The following is a 13,061-nucleotide window of genomic DNA, read 5'->3' on the forward strand; positions in this document are numbered from 1 at the left end:
CAACCAATCAGATCCCATTAAATGTCTTGGTGAAAAGGCCATGAATGAATAATAGCTTGTTCTTTTACGTTGGATTCTTTTTTGCCTTGGCGATGAAGCTTTTTAGAATTATTTTATTATTTGTATCAAAGCTAGATTTGTTGCTCATTGACCTCTCCCTCTCTGTCGAGAAGTAGAAAAAGAGTATGTACAGGTTGGCTACACATCCAGGTGAGACCCAACTATGCTAGGGTTCTGTAGGGTTCTTTAGGTTCCCAATGAAAGAAGAATTAGCATGACATTAGATTATTTTGACCATGTAGAGTCTACTTATATGTTTACATTTACAAGTGTAGGGAACCTCCTTGGCCTATGTTACAACAGCAAGCAGGTAACATTTGCTATCAGGTGTTGATGATTAAGTTCAGTGCTCAGACTGTATCCAGAAGAAATGTTAATGAATTAATGGTACAAGCATTTTGATTGCCTTTCAACATCTCTCAACATGTTGACAGCGAGCTGGCGGCTCACAGAGGGACAGACACTTCATTCTCTGCTCAGGTAGACATCCACTTTAGTCCACTTTATCTTTACATGGATAAACAGTGTTTTATGATATATTAATGCTATAAATGTTAAATACAGCTCCTTTAAATGTTATGTTGATATACATTAGCCTGATAATGATGACTCTTCTTGGGTTTATAAAGCCTTTAAAAATAAAATCCTTAAAGCTTGTGTTGAACAGAGAAACGTGCAGTGGTCAAGATAAACAGACATTTATCTTTATTCCAGAGGTATAATTAGCTAGCTGTTTACTGAAGAGTTGAAGTGACGGATGTTAGAGTGGATGCACTGGGAGTAGCTGATGGTATTCTGTGAACTCCACCAGTTGTAGTTGAAGGAGCTGTGGTCCACCCACCTCCAGCCCTAGACACTGTTATGTTGAAGTAGCTAACCAGGATGGTGAATTTTCTGTCATGGGATAGCTGTGTTGACATGGATTTATGTGATGGTCTGATAACCTGGAAGTAGAATTCTCCCATCCTGTAGACAGAGCCTCCTTACCTCCTGGTGAGCTCGAGGTGGAAACTGTCCTCAAATCAAGGAGCGACTTAGGCTGGCACAGTGGGTCGGGCTGGATACAAACACACACACACACACACACACACACACACACACACACACACACACACACACACACACACACACACACACACACACACACACTTACTTATCTGGGTGTTACTATATAACTGCTTATAGCTGGCTCAATCATTACCATCTCATAAGGTTTTTATACACACCAGGGCTCTGAGACAAGAGAGTGTCAATGGGGGAAACACATGGGTGTCGACCACAGACTGTATATAAGAACTGGACTCAGACATTGTGATGTCACCCATTGGTTTGTGGCATGCCGTTTTGAAGTCTTGAGATCGGCGATTTGGCCGTCGCAATCTTGGATAGCGGTCGCCGCCATCTTGGCTTTTAGCAACCAGAGAATGAAAGTTTCCATATTTTGAATGCGGAGGATTGATGTACAGACACCGTATGCAGCTCTGGTAGCAGCAGCGAACCATCAATCACAGTATGCCCTAAAGCATATTTTGCTTTATGGTCTATTTTACTCTAAAAGGCACCATAATCTACCAAATGAAAGACTTGAAACTAGGGGTTGAGACCATAAACTCAAGTTTACAATGTTTACTGAGGTAATATATCAAGTTAGAAGTAGGGTCATTTTCTCATAGACTTCTATACAATCAGACTTCTTTTTGCAACCAGAGGAGTCGCCCCCTGCTTGTCAGTAGAGAGAATGCAGATTTTAAGAAAGTTCTGCATCACATCAGAACCGTAGGTTGCCACCTAGTGCGGACACCAACCCAGAGCAGCAGAGGGGTCTACATCACTGGTGAATACAGGTTAAAACGCTTCAAACTCTTTTTTCCACTTCTAACATAACTTCCTTTATTCTAGAGCCAGTACCTCTTAGTAGCATATCAAAGAAGAGTTTTTCTTATCTTTAATTTATGCCGTACCTCTTATGGCACCAACACCATGGATCAAAACATTAGTTCTGTGATATATGATTCTATTTGAACTTAGCTTTAGACTACTGCTGGACTTCAACAGCCACTTTTAAATCAAGCTCTTAAAGGAAGATCACACATTGTCCTATTCTCATAAGTCTTTATTATGGGAAAGAACCAACTGTCACAATCACAAACACAAAAATCTTTGACACCAAAGTTACTTAACACTTCGTCATTTTCACGCTTTGAAGAATACACAATAGAAATCTATCATTCAGTAAGACACTCAACAGAACTCATGAGTTGTCCTTAAACAGTAAATAAACACCAGCTGATCCGTTCCAAGGCCTCAGATGTTTAGAATGTATGTTAACAGCTGAAAGGGTTCTTGGAGCAGATGAAGCGGTAAGCAGAGCCACACTGGGTGTTACCCCAACCATCTGAAATTTCATTTAAAAAAAGAGAAAAAATAAGTAACACATTTTTGAGTAACAAATGATAAACCATAATGTTTATGGTACTATCACTCGTACTCCAGGCTCCTGAAGTACAAGTCAGTGACCCATATCAAGATAAAAATCAATATAAATACAGATTTCCACTCCCTGGGACCAAGACAGAAATCCAGGTTCAAGTATTGAAAAGCTGAACTAGTAAAGCTAGGCAGCCAAAGCAAACAGGAGGACTTACAGGAGCTGCGTAGGTGGATGCAGGGGTAGCTGCTGGAGGAGGACTGGGAGTACCAGTTGGTGTAATAGAAACCCTCACGGTCAATCCACATCCACCGGCCCTGAGAGACAAAGAGCACGAGAGTAAGGAAGTGTTGTCTTAGTCTCTTCATTAGCTCTTGTGTGATTCTGGACGCCCTTTGGACCAGGTCCTGGGCTTGATCTGGGCCGGCTACCGGTATTTCTTTATAAATTCAGACCTGCAGGCTGAAGCCTCCCATCCATGCGATGCTCTGACCAGCTGTCTGTGTCATCTGCTGGAGGAAGCTGTACTCTCTGGGGTTGGTGGCCGAGGCCAGGTGGCCACCCAGATTGTTGCAGTGCTCCTGTCGGTCAGAGGAAGAACATAAATAGTTAGGTAAATTCATTTCTTCGTGTTGCATTCATCATTTGCGTTGACGGTAAGTTCTAAAGTAGCTGACTTAATTAATGACCAAATCAATCAAATAACTTATTGAGCTGCTCATAATAACAACACAGAAGTGTAAAGGTGGAAGTACCTCAGCGCTGTACCAGGTCATGGGAGTACTGACGAACAGGAAGCAGCGAGAGCCATGGCTGAACCAGCCGTTTGGACAGAAGTTATAACGAGCTACAGACAGACAGACAGAGCAGAGAGAATGATAATAGGTCCTTTCTAATCTCCCTTCTTACAGCCTCCTACAGCAGAAACAGCTGCTCTAATGACACCAACATCTGTCTGTATGTATCCGACATATTTTGGAGAATAGTTCTCAGAGGAGTAAATCTAGACAGGTTATAGTAAATAGCCTAAGAGCTGCAAAAATACTGCTACGTCATCTAAGCACGTCATGCTTATATTTTCTACATGACATTTGTGCTATTTGGAAACAGGAGTTTGACTTTTATTCTACTGTCTCTCTCATTGTTATTGCCATGAGGACCTCACTAATGAAGACACATAAAGGAAATATTAAAACAGTGATGTGGCACTTACATTCAGGTGCTGCTGCCTCCTCAGGTGCTGCACAAACAGCAACAAACAGTCAACACAATGGTTAGTATATGTATCCATGTTACATAATGTATATACTGTATATATGTATATATTGCAGTACCAAAATGTGTCAATATGTGTGTGCTAAGTCTTATCATTGTGCGCATAACAATTGTTTAAAAATGTCTTTAATCTAATTGAACTTTCAGGATCAACTAGATAAATTACAACTATGATAACTCAAATATGTAATTCCCCCCTTTGTTAACTATAAGCAGCCACAGGGTATATTGTTAAGAATGACGTGTCCTTACTCATTAACACACTTAAATCCATGCCGCAAGCATGACTAAAAAAAAAAATACATATAATTTCTGACTAGATTGATTGATCTTGACAGAACCTGTAGGAAAAGGTAACGAATGTTGGTCTTAAATCTTAGCAAGCATGAACAACACCAGCTCTATTTTGAAGGTCATGAGTTGTCTGGTTTCTGCTGGTTTCGACATCATGTACCAGGCTGAGTTGTAATTGTTTCACTGTTGAACCTGTTGCTGTTAACATGTGCCCTACAGTGGGGTCAAATCCAACACAACTATCTACCCATCTGAGCATACTGGTGGAACTTGTTTTTCCTAACTTTGGATATCAGTGGACAAGCTGCGCTATTTTGATCATTTGTTTAGGTAATGTTCTCACATGTTTGGTAGCTGTCACAGTGCAGGCTGAAGAACATGAGATTTAAAGAGGACACTCACCATGTACAGCTACTATCTGTTCCTTCAGGGCCTCCACTGCTGCTTCTGTGAATGAATCACATCAGAGGTGGCGTTAGATAGATGAAACTCTTACTGTCTGACTGAGTGTGTATTAAAGCAAAGACTTTAGAAACTGACCTGGAGCCTTCACTTTGTCTTCAGCCGGAGCTGCAGAGAAAAACACAACACTGTCAGTAACAGTAGTGATCTTGTTACTCCTCTGTCCCTCACTGTTCACTGCTACACACAGCTTTACAACAGAGTTCACTGTGACAGTGGCTTGCTGATTGACTCATGAGCACATGGATTATGTAGGTGTGTTCAGTCTAAATTGTCTGTGTTTGTGTTGAATATCACCTGCAAATGAAGCACAGAGGAGAACGGAGAGCACCAGGAGAGTCTTCATGGTGATGAACAACGGTGAGTTCTGTGTAGAAGAAAAACTGCCAATAAATATACAGAGGAGAGCAGAAGGCCCCCACGACCTTCACTGAATGAGGAGAAACACAGCCGGTGTCTTACCTGTCAGGTAAATGTGAAGCAAAGTGTTTCAGGTATGAGCCGAGCGATGCAGTGATGATGAGGAGTTCTCCCTGCTCTTTATATACACACTCTTGAACCGAGTGTTGATGGTTGTCTATGACTCAGCCTCGTCTGCAGGAAGATGATTGCACATAAAGATATGAACCTGAACTCTGATCTTTTTCCTGGCAGCATTAAAGAGTTTATTGTTGTGATTTCTGGTCAATGCTTTAAAAAAAGTGAAACTGGACTGGATATTAAGATACAGTATGTGTGTCAGCTGTGTGTTCTGCATTTGTATTTTAAAGGTGACTACTACGTCGGGACCTTCAGTTCGCGGCTGTAGTAACTTGAGTTCAGCTAGTGCAAACAGCAGCACCAGGGGGTCTGATCCTGGACTGTACTGACACTCCTGTCTGATCTGGTCTGGCCACAGGCCGCTGTGACTCCACTTTGGATTTAATCAAATAAACAAACCAGAAAAACTAACTAACCATTCAGCCCCGGTTAGTAGCACAGTAAACACACAGATGGCGAAAGCTCTCGGCGAGTGACTTTGGACTGGCAACATCTCAGGTTGGCTATTTATCTAAACATATCATTAGTGCAACTAATGACAACACTAACTTACTGACAATCATTCCAAATGGCATCAGTAAATGTTTTTGATGTGGCTGTTTTCTTGTTAAAGCTGAGCTAAGCAAGCTTTAATGTAAACTATACTATACTGCTGGTCATTGTAATGTTTGACTGTGTATTTTATAGCTGCAGCCACTGTTCCACTAACTTCTGAAGCCAAGGGTATGGCTTGGTTGGGCTACCACACAACCAAGAATTGTGTTAACCCATGGAACAGCAAAGACAATGACTGAGCACAATTGGCCGCACTCTTCCATTTTCATGTCGGTTCACTTATGAATTATGTGTACAGTAGCTTCACACATGGAAAAGACAGTCTGCAGACATGGTGATTGATCAGTTAGTGAAATTAGCCTTGAAGCCTTGAAGAACTCAAACTCTTTCCTCATAATGTTGAGCTCTGAAATAAAGGTCATTATTTTAGGCCATGCCCTTCCTTCCCATCAAAAGATACTCATGTGGCTGTGTCCACATCTGAAGAATCATGGTGGAATAAAGAAAGTCTAAAGTTTGTTTAGTGTTCCTGTAAATCCCCAGATGATCATAAATACCTTTGCATCACTGCCTCAAGGACACAATATGCGTACAATGAAATAACACAATGTTTTATTGTCTGTTTCTCAAGAGTTTACAGACATGAATGAATACCCAAATGAATAAGTCATTAACTACACTAAAGTCTGGCTGCTGGGAATATTACTGTTCATACAGTGCAAAAGAGCATACTGGTTCCTAGCTTTCAGTCATGATAATATTAAACTTAATTTGTATAGCACTATACTAAAGATGTTAGAGGGTCTTTCAAAACAAAAAAAAATGAAATGCTATAAAACAATAATCATTGAATACAATATAGATGTATGGCAATAAAATAAAGTTGTAAATACACAAAATGTATGCACCCATTCAGATATAATGAAAGAAGAAAGTAAGGAACGAGGCCTAATCTCAGTATCCACTTTAATGTCTGACTCAGCCTGTTACACCAACCTGTGTATGTACGTTGTACACTTCCTGGTTAAATACACATTTTATCTTTTCATTTTATAGCTATGATGGCTGATAGGCTGCAGACCAAACTGTATGCACAGATATGGTGATAGAAAGTAAATAAAAAACAAGCTTCAAAACAGTCACAAACTTTCTGAGAAGGTATCCAATTATCATGTCATTAGTTTAATCATTGCTCGGTGTTCCGTGGTTGTGAAATGTTTCGCGTCTATCTACTCTTGATTCCTTATCAGGGTTTCCTCTCTCTGAGCTGAGATTGACACGACCTTGAACTACTGTAACTCTGCATTATATGATATCTTTTGTATGTTTGGCCATATTGGAGACCAATTCTGAAATCTTACAAAAGGTGATGTGAAGGCTTCAGTGCTCAGAAGGGCAAACACATTCTCACTCTCAGAATCAGAATCAGCCTTTTAGCCATATATGCATAAGCATACAAGGAGTTTGACTCCGGTTTTCCATTGCTCTCAACGTACATACACAGAAATAGACAAATAAATAAAAAAACAAGGACAACAAACTCAACTTAACAGAGTCCCTACACCTCAAACTATGATGCTCTATGTACCATCCAGCAACATACTTACTCAGTATGTTGGTAATAGACATCGAGAGGCACTGCAAGTGTCCACTCGGTCTGACCAGTTGGGAGTGAGAACAGGTTGGTGTAACAGGCTGAGTCAGACATGAAAGTGGATACTGAGATTAGGCCTTGTTCCTTGCTTTTCTTACAGTGCATTCTGGATATTTTACAGAGAGGTTATAGGCAATTTGAGCGTTAGGACACCCAAAAATGACCTGTCTTCCAGACCTTCATACGGGACAGGATTTTAAGAGTAGCACCTTAGACTGTGGTATCACCTAATACTGACGGCTTTTTGCCTTCATTAGATCATGGAAACACTGTGATGGAGAGACGGGTTTGACATGCAACAAAGGTCAAAGTCAAACAGGGGCATTACTGTTAAAGAAATCAACATCAGTTTTGGCCATTACTGGGGACATGGGTTGGGAATCACCAAAGATCCGACATAAATGTCAAATGCTTCGACTTTGGAATAGACTTGTGAACATGTCAGATCAGAGACTTACAAAAAAGATATTTCATTGGGACATTTTGCATGGCCATCCATGGGCTAAGGGTTTGAAATCTCTGTTTTATATGATTGACCTGTCTTTCATTTTTCAGAACAGGTTACTTTGTAATATTCAGGATATTAGGACCAAACTGTTTCTTATGCATAAAGAAAAATGGTCAGTTGACATATGGTGTAAACCAAAGTTCCGAACTTATTGTCTCATAAAGAACAACTTTAATTCAGAACTTTATGTTAAGTACAATTTAAACAAAAGACAAAGATCCCTATGTGCACAGTTATGCTCAGGAACATTAGCATTAGCCCTAGAGACCGGGAGGTTTCATTCCACTCCAGAGGAGGACGGAACCTGTTTGTTGTGTGAGCTCGGGGAAATTGAAAATGAGGTGCACTTTTTGTTTTACTGTCCTGTTTACGAGGACATAAGGGATGTCCTCTTCAGTAAAATGACTTCCATTTATGTTGATTTCTTTTGGCTGGATGATTACGAAAAACGTGAGTTGTGTTTTAGGAAAGGAACCTTCTTTGTAGCAGTTTTTATTTGCCAGGCCTGGGAGAGAAGAAAGAATGTTTTGTTTAAGATGGAGCGGTGAAGCAACATGTTATTTTGTAATCAAATGTGACCTGATGAGATCTATCTATCTATCTATCTATCTATCTATCTATCTATCTATCTATCTATCTATCTATCTATCTATCTATCTATCTATCTATCTATTGTAAAATGGCGCCGCGAGTGGCTGCCTCTTACAGCAGCTACTGCTCACCTGTGAGCTTTTTCCTTTAAATTTGTGTTTTTTTGTTACTTTTCGTTATTTTTCTTTTACTTATTTAATTGTTTAAACTGAAGTGCACTATGGCAGCGAGACACGTACAGTTTGTCGCTGTCTATCTGCACTTTTCTGCACTTTCCACCTCCGTGCCCGGAGGCTCAGCCCGCAGCCATGGCCCCCTTTGTTTACAGCAGGGGTCAGCTGTTAGCGCTCCGGGACACTGCGCCGCTGCTGCCGGAGGAGAGACCCGAGGTCCCCGTGAGCTGAGGAGGAGGAGACGGGGATGCCGTGCTGGGGCAGAACGTCGCGCCAGGAGGAGACGTTTTAAACCCGTCCTCCCCTCCATCATCATGGGAAACGTACGGTCTCTCCCCAACAAGATGGACGAGCTCTCGGCACTGACTCGCCATCAGAGGGAATACCGGGAGTGTAGCGTCATGGTGTTCACGGAGACATGGCTCACGGAGATGACTCCGGACACCAACGCTGCACTGGACGGGTTCCGCATCATCCGGGCAGACAGGACAGCGGAGAGCGGTAAGAGGAAGGGAGGAGGTCTGGCAGTGTTTGTGAATAATAGATGGTGTAACTCTGGACACATCACTGTTAAGGAGCAGACCTGTACAGCGGACATTGAGCTGTTGGCCGTTAGCATGAGGCCGGTATATTTACCGAGGGAATTCTCGCACGTTATCATGATGGCTGCGTATATTCCCCCCTCTGCTAACGGAGAAGCGGCCTGTGACGTCATACACTCGGCGACAAGCAGGCTGCTGACACAACATCCCAATGCCCTCCTCCTCCTCTCTGGTGACTTTAATCATGCCCCTCCGTCCTCCACTCTGCCCACCTTCACCCAGTACATCACCTGCCCCACCAGAGACAACAGAACCCTGGACCTACTGTATGCCAACACCAAGGAGGCATACACCTCATCACCCCTCCCTCCCCTGGGAAGATCTGACCACAACCTGGTGCACCTCCGGCCTGTGTACAAACCTCTTGTGCACAGGCAGCCAGCTGTGACCCGCACAGTCAAAAGATGGTCCGATGAAGCCGAGGAGGCTCTTAAGGACTGTTTCGACTCGACTGTGTGGGAAGTGTTCAGTGATGCCCATGGGGAGGACATCGAGGGTCTCACAGACACCATAACGGACTACATAAACTTTTGTGTGGAGAACACCGTACCCACCAGGACTGTACGGTGTTTTTCCAACAGCAAACCCTGGATCAATCCTGAGATAAAGACCCTCCTCAAGGAGAAGAAGAGGGTCTTTAGATCAGGAAACAAGGAGGAGCTGAGGACTGTGCAGAGGGAGCTGAGGAGGAAGATAAGGGAAGGGAAAAATATCTACAGGACAAAGATGGAGGATCAGCTGCAGCAGAACAACATCAGCGGAGTCTGGAAGAGCCTCAAGGCCATGTCTGGCCACAAGGGGCCCAACCAACAGCCTGTGGGGGACCAACAGTGGGTGAATGATCTGAACTCATTCTTTAACAGATTTGATCAGCCACCCACCCCTCCCCCCACCCAGACCTCCCTGCCGCTGCAGCCCCCATCGTCTGCACCCCCTGTGGATTACCCCCCTCTTCTTCCTTCTCCTCCACCCCCTTTTCCACAACACTCGGCTCCCCTCCACACTCCTCAAACACTGCACACCTCCAACACCCCACCCCCACTCCAACAACCGACAGCACACAGCCCCCATCCCCCAACTTGTCCCTCTCTATCAACCAGGTGAGAAAAGAACTGAGGAGAATAAAGGTGAGAAAAGCCACGGGTCCGGACGGCATCAGCTCAAGGCTCCTCAGATCCTGCGCAGACCAGCTGTGCAGGATTGTGGAGCACATCTTCAACTTGAGCTTGAAGCTGGGGAGGGTACCACAGCTATGGAAGACGTCCTGCGTGGTACCAGTCCCAAAGACCCCGGGGGCCAAGGACTTCAGCAGCTTCAGGCCGGTGGCTTTAACATCCCACCTGATGAAGACCCTGGAGCGGCTGGTCCTTGTGCACCTCCGCCCCCTGGTGACCTCATCTTTGGACCCTCTTCAGTTCGCCTATCAACCTGGCATCGGGGTGGATGACGCTGTCATCTACCTGCTACAAAGATGCCTTTCTCACCTGGAAAAGGCTGGAAGCACTGTGAGAGTCATGTTCTTCGACTTCTCCAGTGCCTTCAACACCATCCAGCCTTTGCTTCTGAGGGACAAGCTGGAGCAGACCGGGGTGGACCACCACCTCACTGCATGGATACTGGACTACCTCACCAACCGTCCACAGTATGTGAGGATAAGGGAGTGTGAGTCAGATCGGGTGTCCTGCAGCACGGGGGCCCCACAAGGAACCGTTCTGGCTCCATTCCTCTTCTCCATATACACATCAGACTTCACATACAACTCTGCTACCTGCCACCTGCAAAAGTTCTCTGACGACTCTGCAATCGTCGGCCTCATCTCCGCAGGCGATGAGAGGGAATACAGAGAACTGAACCAGGACTTCACAGGATGGTGCCGGCGGAACCGCCTCCAGATCAACTCTGGTAAAACCAAAGAGCTGGTGGTGGACTTCCGCCGGGGAAAACACTGTCCTCCGGAACCAGTGAACATCCAGGGACAGGACATTGAGATTGTGCAATCTTATAAGTACCTGGGTGTTCACTTGAACAATAAACTGGACTGGACTAATCATTCAAAGGCACTCTATAAAAAGGGTCAGAGCAGACTGTATCTGCTGAGGAGACTGAGGTCTTTTGGAGTGCAGGGAGTACTCCTGAAGACCTTTTTCAACTCCGTGGTGGCATCAGCCATTTTTTATGCAGTGGTCTGCTGGAGCAGCAGCATCTCAGCAGCCGACAAGAAGAGACTGAACAAGCTTGTCAGGAAGGCCAGCAGTGTGCTGGGGTGTCCACTGGATACGGTGGAGGTGGTGGGAGACAGGAGGGTGATGGCCAAGCTGTCATCCCTGATGAACAATACCTCCCACCCCATGCAGGACGCCCTGGCAGCTCTGTGCAGCTCCTTCAGCCACCGGCTGCTTCACCCCCGGTGTGTGAAGGAGAGGTACCGCAGGTCCTTCCTTCCTGCTGCTGTCAGGCTGCACAACCAGCTCTGCTCCCAGCAGACCACATGACACATGACAATAAAAACACTGTGCAATAATGGTTAATATAGTTTTTTTTTTTTTCTGTCTGTAAATATTATATTTCAGTTATTGTGTTTTTCTACTGTTTTTATTGCTTATTTATAATACTTGTTTTTTTATTTTATTTTTATTTTTTATTTTCATTTTTATTTTTATCTTGTCTTTCTTTACTATGTCTCTTGTGTGCACTTTAACTTTATGCTGCTGTAATAAAGGATTATCTTATCTTATCTTATCTTATCTATCTATCTATCTATACAGTGTGTGTCTTAACCAGAAGACCAGCAGCATGCCTCCTGTTGAAAATCAATAGGGGGCTCATTACAAGTCTTTTTGTAGATGATGTATTTATTACTGATTACATAGTGTTGTCCTTGCAGTGTTGGTTTCCGGCCAGGCCACAAAAGTGTTATCTGACAAAACAGACAATGTCTACACATGAATGACCTTAAAACGCTGAACTGAGCAGGAATGAGCTTTATTATGAACTTTATTGATAACCGGAACAGTGCACATCATAAGCACTCCTGTCAATGTGACAGTTAGCCAGAAGGCTAGCTTTCATCTGTACTCCTTGCACTACAGCCTAGATCAGTGGTTCTCAAATGGGGGTACGTGTACCCCTGGGGGTACGTGAAGGCACTCCAGGGGGTACTTGAGATTTTTAAAGAATATATTTAAAATTAGCATCCATTCAAAAATCCTTTCAAAATAGTTATTTAATAAATATTCAATAAAATATAAGTGTAAGTTCATGAACTGAATTCAATGCAACAATGCAATCTTCAGTGTTGACAGTTTAATAAGTCAGACACTGATGGCACAGCGCTGTGTATTCCATCTTTTTTTCAACCAAAAATTCTTTGCGCTGGTTAGGGGGTACTTGGCTGAAAAAATATTTCACAGGGGGTACATCACTGAAAAAAGGTTGAGAACCACTGGCCTAGATGACTGACCTTATTTAATACTTGATTGTTTTTGTCTTGACACTTTCTTGGCTTGTATGAAGGCACTTTATTCAACATTATGAAGGTTTATACATTGGTCCGGCTCACTTGACTGCAATCTGTGCCGGGCTGCTGTGTTTACCACAATGGCGCCACCAGTGTCCTCTAGTGCGCACAGAAAAGATCTCCCCCACTATTGAGGGGGATAGGATTGGATTTAGGGTAAGATTGACGCTAAAGTGGAGATGGCTGAAATTAGACATTAAAATTGAATGTTAGGGTCGTGGAAGCCCGTTGGTCAGCTGCTGAGAGATAGCTGTATGGAGCTAGGCAGTAACCTATGTATTCACCTTTAGCCATTTGATATTCAATCAAATTAACCATCCTGTTGGTATCCTGCCAGAATGGTAGGGTCAGGAAGTGGTTGAGGTCAGGTAAGGAGAGAAAATCAAACGCTCTGCACGGAGA

At 43.5% G+C, this 13,061-nt stretch overlaps 2 protein-coding genes across 2 annotated transcripts in view; one reads left to right on the top strand and one right to left on the bottom strand.

The window, feature by feature from the left end:
- LOC129096520 (ribonuclease inhibitor-like) overlaps positions 1–13,061 on the top strand; it is a 108,829-nt gene that overhangs the window by 10,157 nt on the left and 85,611 nt on the right. The gene's annotated exons all lie outside the window — the stretch shown is intronic.
- On the bottom strand, positions 2,158–4,884 carry LOC129096525 (ladderlectin-like). The gene is made up of 8 exons (XM_054605327.1): positions 4,817–4,884; positions 4,598–4,627; positions 4,460–4,504; positions 3,702–3,728; positions 3,244–3,335; positions 2,944–3,069; positions 2,706–2,805; positions 2,158–2,455 (listed from the first exon to the last, which is right to left on the bottom strand). The coding sequence occupies exons 1-8, from the start codon at positions 4,863–4,865 to the stop codon at positions 2,385–2,387; spliced, it is 540 nt and encodes a 179-aa protein (XP_054461302.1). The 5' UTR covers positions 4,866–4,884; the 3' UTR covers positions 2,158–2,384.

This window comes from Anoplopoma fimbria, chromosome 9, assembly GCF_027596085.1.
Source record: "Anoplopoma fimbria isolate UVic2021 breed Golden Eagle Sablefish chromosome 9, Afim_UVic_2022, whole genome shotgun sequence".
NCBI classification, from domain to species: domain Eukaryota; kingdom Metazoa; phylum Chordata; class Actinopteri; order Perciformes; family Anoplopomatidae; genus Anoplopoma; species Anoplopoma fimbria.

What these genes read in the sequence shown, in the direction of transcription:
- LOC129096525 (XM_054605327.1), bottom strand. Translation starts at nt 4,865, where the DNA reads ATGAAGACTCTCCTGGTGCTCTCCGTTCTCCTCTGTGCTTCATTTGCA. An exon ending in CCTCTGTGCTTCATTTGCAG is followed by an intron (nt 4,628 to 4,816) that starts GTGATATTCAAC and finishes TTTTCTCTGCAG; the next exon opens with CTCCGGCTGAAGACAAAGTG. An exon ending in CATCCACCTACGCAGCTCCT is followed by an intron (nt 2,456 to 2,705) that starts GTAAGTCCTCCT and finishes ATGAAATTTCAG; the next exon opens with ATGGTTGGGGTAACACCCAG.